Below are 16,499 nucleotides of genomic sequence, written 5' to 3'. Positions count from 1 at the left end.
TATACTGAAGTTTTAATAAGGAGAAGGTCTTAGAAAGGAATTACATGGAAAGCTACAGAATGAGATGGGAAGACTCAGGGATTGGAGTAAATCAGAGATGAACTGAAACTTTGGTTCTGCAACAAATAAACCGTGTAACCATCTGCACTTATTTAACTTCCTGGAGTTCACTTTCCATATCCATAAAATGTAAATAAGAATGGCTGTCCCAATGGATTTTTCATTCACTCATTCCATAGAGATTTATTAGATGCCTACTATCATGTTTATAATATAATGTCATTTGGCAGCTTTGAGCATTCAGAAAGTAGTGGGCACCTGTACAGAAGGACTGTTAGAGGAGATAGACAGGAGAAAGGAAGTGAATAGTACCCAAAACAAACCCTCTTCATTACAGTTTGTCCTCTGCACTGCTATGTTGCTCTTCTAGAAAACCTATAAATGGTGGCAGGCTGGATTTGAGGCAACAGATGGCACAATAGATAAGACTCCAGGCTCTGGAGCCAGAGAGCTCCAGCCAATTATCTAACCTTTGCATCCTTCAGTTGTTTCATGTTAAGCAAAGGTAACACCAACACTAACTCCACAGGGCTACTGTGAAAATCAAAGGAGTTAATGCATATAAAGTGTCTGGTACAAAGTGAGTGTCACATAGATATTAGTTATTGTTCTTTTAACACATAACGTGTCAGGGACTGAGCAAGGTCATCTGCCAGCTCACCCTCAGTTCTTTCATTACATATCAAACCATGAACACAACCCACAGGTCAAGCATGGGGCCTTGGCCACCTTAATTCCCAGCTCTAACACTTACTAGCCTTAGTAACTTTGTGACTTTGGTAAGTTAAGTACCTTCTCTGGGCGTGCATTTCTCCCATCTGAAAATGGGGATATTGATAGTACTTATGTAGTGGAGTTGTTATAAAAATTAAAGAGACTATTACATGTAAATAGTTGGTACACTGAATGGCACCTAGGTGTTCAATAATCAATACCAACTGTCTATATCAATTCACGGTACCCCTGTCTCTTACCCATAGAAGGGAATGTAAGTAGGAATTATCGGCTTTGTTTATCATAGTTGGGAGCCTCATTTGAGAACTTCCCTCACTAGTCCCTCATAAAACACATAGAATTTTTAAACTTTATATTAAGTTAGACAAACTCCAAATCATATGCACAAGTATTCAGTATTGCTCTTGAACATTTGAGTACCAACAATCCTAAAATGTATTCCTTTTATAGCACAATTTTAAAATATTTTAGGAAAATTGTCATTTCTAATGAATAAAACTTCAATTCTCACATTTTTACATATTAATTCTTAAGACTTTGAGAGTTTGAATTTAATAATACTATTCAAAATCACAAAGGTAAAAGGAAATGTGCCCATCTATTCTAAACTAACTCAAGAAGGAAATAATGTTAATATTAAAATAATAAAAACAAAAGAGAAAGTATTAATGTTACTAATAAACAGTTTTAATTTATATAAAAGAATAAGAGAAATGAGAGTGAGAGGCTAATAATAAATAATAAAAGTAAATAAAATCTGTCAGTCAAAATTTGCTGACATAGGTTATGGGTTACACCAAAATCTAAAGACCAGTGCCAAAATTACCAATCTACTTTGTTATTTTGGTTACACACAAGGTTTATTTTATTTTTCTCCAAGCTGGCTTGTTTATTTCTGAAAGAGATTCATCTTTGGAATTTCATTATTACTTTCCTGATAAACTATGGTAGATAATCTCCAACTATGACCTCCATCAATTCCTTCCCATTCTATATGTGCCCACTCTCCCATCAAGAGATGGAATTTATCCCCCATCCCTTTGAATCTGGCCCAGCCCTGTTACTGCTTGGCAATAGAACAATGATATTCTTAGACAGCTGGGTCCAATCCTTAAGAGAACTAGAGACTTTGCTTCCTTCATCTTATAATACTTGCTCTTGGAATGCTCTTTCAGAACCCAGTTATCATGCTGTGAGAAGTCCATGCCACATGCAGAGGTCACATGGAGGAGAACCAAGTTATTCCAGCTCTAGGTGTGCTTCAGAATCAACAACCACCCTCTATGACTATAGCACACCAGATAACATCATATGGGACAGAGAAACCTTCCATTTGAGCCATCAACTCACAGAATTGTGAGAGATAACAAAATTGTTGTTTAAGCCACTAAGTTTTGGGGTGCTTTTCTATGATTACTGTGCCAACTCCAGGCCTAAGCCTTAATAAGGCATGGGAGTTTCCTTTTTGTACCCTTGGTAGTTAGCTGCCATATAAAAACTTTAACTATCCTGAGACCACCATGCAGAGGAGGAAACCCAACCTAGCCATGTGCAGAAGCCACATGGAGGAGAATGGAGACTCCAGTCCACAGTCCTAGCTGAGCTCCTAGACAACAGCCAGCACCAGCACCAACTTGCGAGCCACCTGGGTGAGGTCATTTCAACTCTTCTAGCCATTCCAGCTTCCCAGCTGACAACATGGGAAGCATGAGAACTGCACATTCAATGCACAATATCATGAGAAACAATAAATTGTATTTATACCACTAATTTTAGGGTGGTTTATTATGCAGTAATAGATAACCAAAATAGAAATTGTGACTAAGGTAAAAGATAAATGACCTTGAGAAGACTGACAGTAAAGACTGGAAGAGCAGTGAGCAAATTGTTATTGGAGGCTCAGTTTCATGTTCATGTCTGCTGCATTCCATTGGTTAAATTTAGTAAGCCATAGGCCCAACCCAGATTTTTTAAATTATATATTTAAATAAAAAATACTTACATACACATATATTATATATATTATACATATTACATATATAATCATGTATACACATGTATGCATATATGTTGTATGTATTCTGTGTTTCATTGGAGGTCACAGAAGAGCAATCTATCAGAAAAGCTAAAAGCTTCATGCAGCTACGCTATCAAATGCCAATTTAGATAACTGCATAATCATAAATGCTATAGGTATTTATATCATAGGTCAATTCTGTTCTTTATCCTCAAGAGAATATTAGTCCTTGAAATGAACAAAACTGCAAACAAAACGTAGGAATACACAAGAATTTTATAATTAGTTACATAACATAATTAAATTTCTCTTGGAAGGTAAAACTTAGTTGGTTGAGTAAAATATGAAACATAACAATGTTCTCAAGATGTTATTCATGTCTATAGAAATGATTTAGAATCCGCTTAGCATTGTACTTTACCTGAGCTATTACGTAAAGCATTTAGCAAAATGTCTGATACATAGTAAGTGCTCAATGAACTTTATCTACTACTTTTGTCTCCTTCCATTAATAAACCACAATATTAATCAGTCTGACAAAATTAGAAAAATTACATGTGGGAAAATTTGTTCATTCATTCAAATACTATACCCATCCTAGCTGTCTATTTAATTGCGTCATTATATACTGCTATACAACGTATGTATGAAGGACAAATTGCCAAAAAAAAAAAAATTATTCCCTACTAGCTCCTCAACTTAAAAATTTTTTAAAGTTTTCAAAAGAGTAAAAGATGATTTTTCCAGACACAAACATTTCTAATACATCCCAAGTTACATCTTAGTAACTTGTACTTTATATAAAAACTTGCTTATTCTTTATTTAACATGTCACTCTAAAGCCAATATATGCCAAGGTCTCTGTGGTCCAGATTCCAGACCGATGAATCCAAGGTAAAGTCCTAGATTCAAAAATATCTGCTTAAAAAATGCCCCACACAATCTGGGTTCGTGAAAATTTTTTCTCCAATTTAGTCTACACTTGCCAAAGTGTGGTACACAGATCACATCCAAAGTTCACATCTGCTGTATCTTGAATGCTTATACTCCATGTCCCCACTCAATGCCTTGCTGGGCCATGAGAAACCAACCTCTGCATTTTACCACCTCAGTGTGCCAGGACTGTCTTCCAGGCACAAGCAACAATGTATTTAATTTTCTAGAACACACTCATTAAGCAGATATGGGACTTCACTGAAAGTAACTGTTCACATATGCACAACCAGAATCCAAGATGCTGCCATGCCCAGACCTCTCAGGATTACCAAACGTGTGGCCAAAACTGACTTTTCTAAACAGGAATAATTAGTTCCCTAATAGAATCAAAACAAAAACAATAGAGTCACTTCCTCTCACTGAGTCACTGGTTTGTAAGAGAACAGAATACATTTAGAGGATGAATATGTCTTTGAATTATGACAATTCTGACTAATTGTGAAAACTGGAGAAGGGGGGAACAGAGAGAGTCTGAGGCAGTGCAGTGGTTAGGTAGTCACGCTCACGAGCCACACCCAGGTGTGAATTCTGGCTCTGACTCCTTAGCTGTGTCACTTTGAGCAAAGTCACTCGACTTCTCCAAACTTCTGCTAGAACCCTGGCACATGATGGTGATGGTGCAGAACAATGATAACCTCCAAATCCCATTTCAACCTCAGTCTCCTTTCCAACCAGTCATCAATTAGGCCTTCTCATGCATTGCATGCATTTTATCACCCCAACATTTCTATATGGTAGGAATGATTAGCTCCTTTTAGCAGACAAGCGAATTGGGCAGCAAGAGGTGAAATAACTTGTCCAAAGTCACACAGCTAGTATACAGCTCCTATGTCTTTCTGACCCAAAGTCCAATCCTGGTGTTTTCATTTTAACAAGGAGCCTTCAGGATCCTCCAAGTTAACAGCTGAATATGCTCTATTCCTAATGCTTACTCTTTCCAACCCTTGAGTTCCATTTTGATTCCAAAATAGCTGTCTCTGGCTACAGAAGTCAATAACATTTATTTTTAATTTAAATATTTGTTTAATAATAGTATTACATTGTCATTGAAATAAAATTGAATAACCTAGATGTATGGAAATTAAAAACATGAAGGCTCTCCCCACCCTGAATCTCACTGCTAAGACAATATTGTTGTTAGCAACTTGTTGCTCAACTTCCAGACTTTTTTCCATGCATTCATTATTATACACACACACACACCATAAAAACAGGTAAATTTTTGGTTTGTTTTGATTTATCATCTTTAACAGAGTATTCTGCAACTTGCTTTTCTCAATTAGTATATCTTAGATATATTTTCATGGTGATATATATGGATTTTCCAATTCTTTGAATGACTGTATAGTATCCCATTCTATGTCTAAATTTATTATAGTATCATCAATTGACGAGCATTTAGATTTACTACAATTTTCACTATAATGAACAATGCTGCAGTATTTAATTTTGCACATACCTATCTTTGCACACTGGTGTTAGTATTTCAGTAGGGTATAGTCCTAAAAAGTAGAATTGCTGATAACAGACTTCTAAACTTTTACAGATACTGACAAATTTCACTGCAAAATGAATGAACCAATTTATAAATTGCCAACTCTTATAAAAGACTATTTTATCACAAGTAAATTTTTAATTCAGATTTAAAGGAATTAGAAGAAATCCTTTCAAATAATAGAAATGTGTATATTATTTAAATTTTCATATAAATTTAATCAAACGACTTCTCTTTAATTTCCCACAAGTTTGCCTAAGGAATACTTTTTCCTAAGTAATTGATTATTATTCTCAGGTCAAACAATTATATGACTTTTTCAATTTGGGGACAATTATATCAAAAAGAGAGTTGGAAATGTTCGTAACTGATCTATAACAATAAAAATGAGAAAATTAGCAAATATAAGTCATCATTTATCACCTCTCAAGGAGAGAAAATATATGATAGCAGTTAATAACTCAGGTTCTAGAGTCAGACCAACTCAATCATTCATTCAACAAATATTTACAAGCATCTACTATGGGCCAAGCCCTGTTCTAGGTGTTAGATATATGGGTGAAGGTAAACAAGACAAAGAGGACCCCTCTGCTCTCATGCAGTTTACATTAGGGTTATGGAGATAAAATAAATTGATTAACAGAACAATTTCAAAAAGTGATAACTAAATAGAGTATTGTGAGACGTTACCAGGGAGGTGAGGCAGGATTTCTTTACACCTGATGGTGAGGCAAGGCTTCTCAAAGGAGGTGATGCGTGGGATGAGCCCTCAATAACAAGCATGAGCTGGTCAGGGGATGATCTGGGGCAGACAAAGAGCAAAACTGCTAGTGCAGAGAGAAGGTTGGTCTCTTCAGGGAATGGAAAGAGGGCCAGTATACAAAGCTATGGCATACAATGTTGTAGGAAGGGTTTGGGTGAGCAAGCAGGTAGGGCTTTTAGGCCATTGGGAAATGTGTGCTTTCTATCCTAAGCCGTTAGATTGTCTTAAGCACAAGAGGGGCATGACCTACTTTACGCTTTAAGAGACCATTCTGGCTAATATACTGCCTACCACTGATTAATTGTGTGTTTTGGACAAGTTACATTACCTTTCTCAGCTTCAGTTTCCTCATTTATAAAGTTGAGATAACAGTATGTGTTACATGGAGTTGATATAAGGGTTAAGTGAAGTAATGAATGGAAAGCATTTTGCACAATATCTAGCACATAATAATTGTTCACTAAATGTTTTCGATTAACTCACTTTTACATCATTAAGATTACATTAAGCAGAACTAAGCATAATTCACTACCCCCAACACAATAGCTAAGAATATCCTTTAAAATTAGTCCTGATTCAAATTCTCTAATATTGAGAGGTTGGATATTTCCATATTGAATCAACAGTCAGCACTTTCCTCTTACCTGATCCTATAATACAGCCCTGAGCTATATGTGTTTGTGTATGTGTTTGTGTACACAAACAGCCCCCTACTGTCACATAGATTATTCATCCTTGTGTTACCTCCAGAGTCTACAATGCTCAATACATCATATACAGATAGGGCAGGCAAAGCAGGTAGGTAGGTAGGTAGATGGATGGACTAACAGATATATGGAAGATAAAAATCATGGGGGCAAAAGAAAAAAAGAGAGTGTTTCAAATTGAATTATTCAAAATAATAATATTTTTAAATCATGAGTATATAAAATGCATAACTGATCATTTCTTGCCATGTGTATTATTCTATTCATGTATTTACATAGTACCAAATTCATGCTGAAACCTTAACAGAAGACACAGCCCTACTGCAAGGACTTACTGTCTTCCAATCTTGCTTCATCTCTACTGAAAATATTTAGCAACACTCTGAGAAACATGAAAGAGGTACTTCTCATATTTACCAAGGTACTGACGAATTATAAGTAATAGAACCAAAATTGTGAAACCTGCTATATTTGACCTTTGCATTTTCCATGCACTCAGATCTCTTAGTGTGACATCGAGAAAGTTTATACATAGAATTCTAGGCTCTTGAAACAAGGATCCCCAATAGTTGTGGAAACATCTGTTCAGTGATCTTGCATCTAAATATGTGAATGGTTTCTACACACTTAAAATTGTATAATGGACGAAAAGTGACATTATATCCAAATATAGAGGACCATAGAAATTTGAAAAGTCATTGATTTAATTAAATAAAATTAGTAAAAGAAAAACTAGGTTTAGAAAATAATCCTTTAGGGCAGACTGTTCTGTGATATACAAAAAACTTTTCTATGCGTTGTCTTATTTTTGATCCTCACAAATCTCTTAAGAAAACATGGTAGATTATGTCTGCAGTTTATAAACATAAAAACTGACACACTGAGTAGATGATTTACCCCAAGTCTCTAATCAGTAAGTAGCAAAACTGGAGCTCTAACCCAGGCCTTCTCAGTGTACATCCTGCCACCCCACAGTAATGCAACGTGCCAAATCGTGCAATTTGTTAAAACTGAACTTATTTCTATTTAAAAAGAACCAGAGGAGCCAACTATATTGGGGAAAAAAAAAAGTGCAAGTAGCATTATTAAAATTCCTCCTGGAATTTTATTATAAATCCTTTCAAGCAGGATAATAATCCCTTTATATAAGCATAATTCCTCCTGATCATTAAAATACTACATACTCCCTAGCTGCAGATAATAGTAATAGCAACATAAAAGCCCTCATCTCTTGAATACACATATGCCAGACTCTGTCCTACATTCTCCACATTCATTGACTTTAATTCTTACAGCAATCTTATGAAGTAGGTATTATTATTATCACCACCACCATCATCATCATTATATAAATGGAAAAAACTGAGGCATAAAGAGGTTAAGTAACTTGTCCATGACCATTTGGCAAGTAAATGGGTTCAGCAAATTTTAGGTGCAACATTACGCTGCCTTTTGAAATAGAAGCTTCTTTATCCCATTCTAACCTCTCCCCATCAGATTCAACCAATGATAAGGGAAGAATCTCTAGTTGAGATGAACATGATTTAAACCGTTTCCATGCATGTTTATGCAATACCAATCTTGCCGACCTGTGACTATACTTTATCAAAGTGCTGAAGGATTCACATGTAAAGTACCTAACAGAGAACCCGGCACAATGTATGCAGCTGACAATTACTGAGAGTCTACTGTGTGTCTGGCATTATTCTAAATCCTTTTCTCTATACATACTCCATAAATGTTAACTTGGTTCTTTTTTTGTCCTAATGGATAGGCTGAATCAAAAGTTGTTTCTTTGGAAATTAAGCTGGGCAATAGAGAAAACTTCTTTTCATGAAGGCAAGGACTGTTATATCAATGGGTATAAAAAGCTGTTGTATATGGGTTGTTAGGGACTACTGTTGCTCTGGCCCTTGATGAGACCCAGATGCACATAAAAATGTATGAGAGGAAATATAAATGAGGAGACTGAGGTCATAAGATGGACTCCCCACCTACAGAGAGATTTCCTCTCCAGGAAAAGTAAAACTTAAAGCACAAAGAAATTAGAAGTTTGATTGATTTTCCAAATCAATTATGTGAATTTTAAATGTCATCTCCCTGAGTTCCTTTAAATATTATGCTTTCTCGACACTTTTTTTTTTTTGCGGTATGCAGGCCTCTCAGTGTTGTGGCCTCTCCTGTTGCAGAGCACAGGCTCCGGACGCGCAGGCTCAGCGGCCATGGCTCACGGGCCCAGCCGCTCCGCGGCATGTGGGATCTTCCCGGACCGGGTCACGAACCCGTGTCCCCTGCATCGGTAGGCAGACTCTCAACCACTGCACCACCAGGGAAGCCCTCTTGACATTTTTAAAGGAAAAAAAAAAAAAAAAAACTTTAAAGACAAAACTTTTCAGAAATCCACATATGTGAAAAAAGATACAACAGCCTCCCTTGCTAAAACTACAATTTGGAGAAATTTGATTTCAAAATAACACTAACCCATTCATTTATTCAACAAGAATTGAGCAAGAACTATCTTGCATACTTTGTGTTAAATGAAGTAGACATAAACATGAAGTAGAAAATCTCCCTTCCCACTATGGAAAGAACCACTCTTTAAAATATGTCAAAGACTATTTCTAACTTGCCACAGTGATGGGTCCAAATGACACAGAAATGGTCATATAAAATACTATGATATTGGTTTGGGAAAATAAAAATACATACACACACACACACACACACACACACACACACACGAAAATGAAAGCAAGTTCCTTTATAAAGGTAAACATATTCAGCATCAGTGGACCTCAGAGTAAGACTGGAGATTCAGGACGTCTGCTCAATCTAGTAGATTATCCAAATGGATCCATATCTTTCTCCTCCCTAAAATTCTTCCAATTCCTGGTTGATTAATATATTACATCTAAACATGAAAGATGTAGAACTACTTACAGTAACAGAGAGGGGGAAAAGTGGGAGGTAGTAAATACACAACTAAGGCAGAGATACGGGTTTCATTGTACATTCCACAGCCAATATGAATGATATCGATTTTCAGATTACCTCCTCTTTTATATTATTCATACCTCCTTTTCCCTCTATTAGTGAAGAGAACGAAATTGTCTGTGCACTTGCTTGATTCCACTGAGAGGCCTGAATCACCACTTGGAAATATCAATCATTCCTTTAAGATTAGTCTCTACTAAAAGCCTGCAGTGAAACGATAATGCACTAACCTGTCTCCAGTTAATGGCAAAATAATGGTTGCTTGAGAAGAAAACACAATGAAAGATAATCTCATTTGAGGGCTGCAAAATAAGAAAAGAGGCAGTTAAAACATTTTTAAAAGAAATATTGATATAATACAGATGTATAGCTAGGGAGTCTCATTTAAAATCAGTCTCACTGAATGGTTCAGGCTTCTTTTAAATGGAACTCCCTAAGTTCCATTTACACATCCTAAGTTCCAGATACACTTAACTCTGCTCAACATTACTGCATATGTCATTTTGGATTTAGTCAGTGCTTCTCAGCACTCAAGCACTCCTCCCTGACCCATAGGACTGTTTAGGTAGCGGCTAACTAGAAAGATGAATTGTAGGCCAATGGAAAATTTTTTGGTAGAAAGTGCTTCTTCCTTTGATGTTCTATCTCATCTCCTTCTAGGAGGCCAATCCCTTCAGCGTGATTATCATTAGCAATTTTAGGGCTGGAGAGCAGTCCGTTTGATTTAATTACCACAGCTATGAAAAGGAGTTCATACAGAAGTTATCCTGAAGTAAGATTACTTAAAGAGTGTCATGGGCAATGTGAAACAGAAGAACAAATCACATTTTCAATTTTCCAAGTCTCAAATATCACACTCCAGTTGGCAACAACTGCCCTGGTTAGCTACACCTTTTAAGCTTTAAGCCTTGATCTCACAGAATGGTTCTAGTTTCGAAGACACTCTATGCAACTCTTACTAAGATCTGAAACTGAAGATGTGAAAGTAAGACCTACAAACTGAAGAGCAGAATGATATCAAAGGGTTATACATATTTGAAAAGTCATTCTCTTCAGCAGTCACCCTTTATTTACTTCCTACAATGCACTGTTGGTTAGTAACTGAGCAACTAAACTTGAACCAGAGAACTGTGTATTATAGAATTCCAATTTGTAAACCAGACCAAATAAGAGCCCCACTTCTTAGAAATATACTGAAATGACCCACTGCTTTTGATCAAAATTTATGGGACTCTGCACACTCTTGGATTAAATCAGAAAATTTATAAACAACTCTTTCTTCTGCCTTTGACATTTAAGGATATAGGGCCTTGTTTATTTTTCTCTCCTAGACAAGTTTACCTCAGACCTTGTCCAGAAATGAGTGTTATACTTGGCTTCTTAAGCAGGAGACTGATGATTAAACATGGACAAGCATACATTTTTATAGGGATAAACTTACTGCTGCCAATAACTAAAAGCAAGGATTGCCTAGGCCTCTACAGATTGTTTGAAGTTACTTGCAACATGACTTTCAAAATGTTTTGATCATCCAAGCCTGTTTTACAGAAAACATTTGGGCTAACAAGACTGAAAGAAGCAATATTTAATGATACAGCTCCTTTTCATGTCCTTTCCATTATCTTGATAAACTTGCATTTGCTCATTGCATTTTTTCTTCTGAAAAAAAAAAAGGAGAAAAAAAAAAGCCTCAAAAGACTAGTGTCCTAAGGTTATTTTTAAATAGGGATGCCACTAATTCCTGGTTACCTCTAAATAAGAGAGTAAGCTGGATTTCATAGCAGTTATGCTTTTTATAGGAGAGAAACCAATCTTTCCTAGTAAGGCTTATTGCATATATAGAACAGTTAAATTTTAAACCAGCCACACGCCCACATATTGCGTAAACACAAGTCGTTTCTTTAAACACACACAAGTGCCTTTCCTGGTAGTGGGTTATTAACGTGTTCATTTGAAGTTTACCAACACTTATTATTTTTTTAATGAGGACCTCAACAATGCTAAGAATTGTATGGAAAGGAAACTATGTTATGGATACTATTAGCATAAAATTTTTAATGTGGTAAATTATGAGAAAGCATAACTGAAATTCAGAACAGATGAAAATTCAGAAAGGAAAAGACATTTGTAATTGTATCTGAAGATACTTCCCCAGAGCCTGAGCCAAGTTTCTGGGATCCAGATGAAAAAAGCCCTCAACAACTGAAGGGCTGTCCTAATAACAGCATGTGTGTGATAAGACCTTGAGGCACTTAAAAATCAACATTTCAGTAAATCAACATTTCAGGGAAAATCAACTTTCCCTGCAAATGGTTTCCAACTTCCCTCCACATTAAACTCCCCTGCTTAGAAGTGGAAAGTGGGAGAAATACCTCACAAATCTCTCTGTGAGTTGCTGGACAAAATTGTAAATTTCAATCCAGTTATTTGCCACACTCCCAGACCTGAAAAAGGAAATTGAACTGATCATAAAAGCAACACATTTACTGGGGCCTAATCTGATCTCTTCTTCAAGCAAAGTAACAGCGTCAGCATCTGAAACTTAGGTGCTACGAGAATCTAGGAAGTCAACCCATCTTCAGGGACCACCTGCCTGCTAATTGTTTGGAGTAGGATCCCAGCTCTTCAAAATAAACACAGCTTTCCTTAGAAGGAAACGTAAACCACACTGGGTATGTTAACCTTAGACTTTGCCTAGCTACAATGAAAGCGCTGTGATCAGGATAAAACCAGGCAAACTCTAGCCAGCGTGAGGCGCTGAGGACAGAGGGGCCGAGAAAGAGTCTTGTCTGGGTTACAGGGTCGCAGAAGGCTATCCCAAGTGGCCGCACTCCCATTTCCCAAGAAACTCCACAACTGGCCAGCAGTGACTACCCATCTCCCAGCGAGCCTAGCAGCTCAGGGATCCTCCTATCACCCCGCAGCCCGCAAAGATCCGAAAGCGCTAGCTTTTCGGACAGAGATAGCAACAGGGCACCCATCACCAGGTTACCCACACCCCTCCCCAGGTCGCACATACATCTCAGCCTCCCCAGCCACAGCTCACTACCCAGTGCCACTCTCACCAGAAGACCCTGCATCTCCCTCCCGCACTCACTTGTCCAGGACGAAGTAGAGATCAAAGGCTCCACGGCAGGAGGGCTGCTCCTGGGCGCTCACCAGCCCCCCAGGACCGCTGAGAGCTAACAGCCACAGCCCGGGGACCAGCCAGCTCCCGGGACTGCGCGCCGGGGAGAGCCCCGCCACCATCCTGCGGCCAGGGGTCTGCGACTCCCTCCTGCTCACAGCCCCCTCTGCTCGACTCGGTGGCGACGCTAGGGTGGTAGGAGTTACCAGGGACGCACCCTGGGGTGGGGGGTTGCGAGCAGCTAGGGCGCCGGCGCCTGGGTCAGCAGGACCTACTAACTGACAGAAGGAGGGAGACCGGGAAGGAGGGAGGTCCTAGGAGGACAAAGGGAGACTCCGCAACCGCCGCAGCTGCCGCCGGAACTCTTGACGAATCCCAGTGGAAGAGCGATCCAGTCCTCCCCCTCCCGATTCCGGAGAGTTCCTGCAGACAATAAGGGCCCTCGGCGACAGCTTGCAAGAGAAGTTCCTCCCCGGCCTCTGGTCGAGCCTCTAGCGCCCGCCTGGAACCCGGACCGAGAGTTCCAGTCCGCCGGGAGGGCTCGATTCCGGCTGCTGCAGCGCGAAGCGGGACAGGCACCCCCGGGACGCGGCCGCCGCCGCGCAAACTTGGACTGGAAACCCCTCTCTTCTGGTTCCCTTCCTCCGGCGGCCCAACTCCGCTCTGCACTCCAAACTTTCTTCCTCGTACTCCACTCCGGCACAGCGCAGCCGGGCGGTCCCCTTTAGGGGAGGAGGCTGAACTGGCCCCGGGACTGGTGGCTCCGGAGAAGCCACTCACAGCAGGCCAAAAGCGCGATCTGGCCGGGTGCCCGCAGTGTCAGTGTGCGCCCGAGGGCGGGGCCTGATCCGAAGGCCGCCGAGCCACACACACGCACGCTCGTGGGTTCGTGCCGAGCTGAAGATGACTAACGCTTGTCAGTTTTTGGAAAGGGGATAAGTAGTTTAGAAAAACAGATGTCCTCTAGAAACTAAACATCTCCATGTATCCTGCAGCCTCGGCCTATTTCAGCAGCTGTGCAGAGCAGCCTTCTCCATGGTTTGGGAAACTGAAGTCCAGCCATCCCAAGAGAGGCGATGCCCCCCCTCGCACTCTGCCCCACCCCTATGATCACAAGCACACTTGCTGCACCGCTACCTAAGAAAGGCAATTTCCTCTTTTTCTATAAACCTACTTGGTTGTTTCATCTCACCAAGCCTAGAAACCAGCATGGTGGTGGGAATGGGGGTGGGGTCGGGGGTGGGAACTGAACTCTTCAGCAGTGGACAGTTGTACCTCAAAATATTTCATCCCACTGTCATTTATCTCCAGCTCCAGATATTAAGCATTGCATCTTGCAGCAAGCTAGGCCACCCTTGCCAAACTGTGCAAGAGCAAAAGTTTGCAGGCGTTTGGATTCTCTGCTTACTCATTTTGCATTCCCTCCCTCCTCCCCCACCACACCTGTGACACCTGCCTTCCCCTGACAGAAACTGGCTTTTAGAAGCTACCAATCTCACTGGTATAAACACCAATAATTGACAGTAATGTGAAGTGTCACCTCCTCCTTTTCATTTGAATTAAATCAAGGCTTTACGATCAAAAGTTCATATACTACCTGATCACATATTGTCTTAGCAATTCTATTGGTTGTCTTGCGTATTTAACTTTTCATTTACATAATCTTTGACATACAACCAGATTTGCAAGCTCTCTGAGGATAGAGACCTGCCACTTTAACAAAGATTTATTAAGTACCTACTATGTGCTAGGCACTGTTCTAGGACCTAGAGTTAAGGCTCCGAACAAGATGACAAGCCCCAGTTTCCATGAAGCTTGCAGTCTGGTTGAGGAGGAAAAACAGACAAAAATACGTAAGTAAATGTCTGTATTAGAAGGTAGTTTGCAGAGATTTAATATATGATAATATGATAGAGAATGACCAGCTAGATGACTAACACAAAGAAGGTAGCCATTCCAAGAACTAGAGGGGGAAACATTCCCAGCTGCTCCAACTTTCCATAAGTATTAGCTTAGAACATTCAAGAAACAGAAAGAAAAACAGTGTGGCTAGAGTTCTGTGTGAAAGAGGAAGTAAGAGAACTAGGCAGGGACTAGTATATGTGCTTTGTAAACTGTGGTAAAGAATTCAGATATTTTATATTGTGAGACTGGAGCCCATTAAAGGTGTTCCAGGGGTGGAGAATAGGATAAAGTGATATGATCTATGTTTTTCAAAGATCATTCTAGCTGATATGACACACTGAATTTGGAGACAGCAAGAATGAAAGCAGGAAAACCGGTCAGGAGGCTACTGCAGGATCAGGACACAATAAAATGGTACCTTGGACCATCACCCCTATAGTGGCTGAACTGAGAGATATGAACGGATGAGAGCTTCAGTAAATACAGGTAGATCCCCAGTTTGGAAATGTCTGCCACTTAGGGATGGAAACTCCACTATCATCTACTGGATCCACCACTTTTTACCTGATAGGGGGGTAGGGAGTGTTCTGATGGGGCAGGTGGCTGATTGAGTGGAAGATAACTTACACTTTTGTTAAAAAGAAATGCAAATCCTCCATTGTTTTCAAGTAACTGAGCTCCAGAAATAAAGTCCAATGAGAGGGACGGCTCTATTATAAGCATCCTAATTCTGTGCTCCTTGGTCTCATATCTTCTTAAGGTTCTGAAACTCTGATTCTTCTGCAGCCATCAGGGCTCCAGGGATATGGTGCCACATCTCATTTCAAATTTAGGGCCAACTGTAGATACATTAATTTCTTTGACTTCCCATAGCAAAACTGGAGCAGGCTGACATTTTCAGAAAACTTGTGTTAACAGCTGTTAAAGTTTTTTTTTTCAAGGTTTTTATTATTTACTGTTGGTTAAAACTGGTCTTCATTTTCAGCTTTAGTTTTAATGAAGACAGAATCCAAGATAGCATATACTTTTACCAATTAATATCATATCAGCACCTGACTGAATAAAATCTAGGGGGAAAAATCTGCCAAAAAGTAATGACAAATGGTTTCAAGTTAAGAGGGGATAGAAGGTAAAGAAATATGAGACACAATGCTAACCATGTACTCTATCCTCAGGAGGAAGTATTTTAAACTCACGTTGGCTTCCTCTTCCCCCAGCTTCCTGACTCATTTTCTGCTCAGCTTCTGGGACTCCACACACTAGTCTAAGGATCTATCTTGTGCTAGGCCCAAACTAAAACAAAATACTTTGGACTTAAAACTTGTTCTTCCTCATAATCCCTAGGCCCTCCTAGACTCCTCTCATTCAGTTCTTCTTTCCTGACCCAGGCCAGCAGAGGTGATCGGCATACCAAAGTGTATTACCTTTCTTTTGTTTGTTTGTTTGGATAATTAATTCTGCCCAGTTCTGGAACTTCTATCATTTCACTCATTTGCTCATATAAGATCTACAGCAAAGCAGGGATGTGGCCTCACCTAGCACGGACCAATAATTAATCAAATCACTTTCATCTAATATAAATTAGTGGGAAGGTCATTAATTACTTGGGCAACAAACTGTCCCAATTTGTTCCAGACTGAGGGGTGTCCAGTGACATGGGACTTTCAGCGCTAAAACTGGGGCAGTCCCTGGGATGGTCC

General features: G+C 39.4%; 1 protein-coding gene across 1 annotated transcript in view; it reads right to left on the bottom strand.

Annotated features, from left to right (window-relative positions):
* ANTXR2 (ANTXR cell adhesion molecule 2) overlaps positions 1-13,639 on the bottom strand; it is a 162,464-nt gene extending 148,825 nt beyond the window's left edge. Inside the window, exons 1-3 of the mRNA XM_060147961.1 lie at positions 12,865-13,639; positions 12,140-12,211; positions 9,998-10,069 (exon numbers count right to left, since the gene is read on the bottom strand). Coding sequence (XP_060003944.1) covers positions 9,998-10,069; positions 12,140-12,211; positions 12,865-13,016 — 296 coding nt within the window. The 5' untranslated portion in view covers positions 13,017-13,639. The remainder of the gene's footprint in view (positions 1-9,997; positions 10,070-12,139; positions 12,212-12,864) is intronic.
* Between the last annotated feature and the right edge of the window lie 2,860 nt (positions 13,640-16,499).

Source organism: Lagenorhynchus albirostris, chromosome 4 (assembly GCF_949774975.1).
Source record: "Lagenorhynchus albirostris chromosome 4, mLagAlb1.1, whole genome shotgun sequence".
Classification (NCBI taxonomy): Eukaryota; Metazoa; Chordata; class Mammalia; order Artiodactyla; family Delphinidae; genus Lagenorhynchus; species Lagenorhynchus albirostris.
Note: the sequence above shows the minus strand (reverse complement) of the source record. Positions and strands in the feature narration are given on the sequence as shown.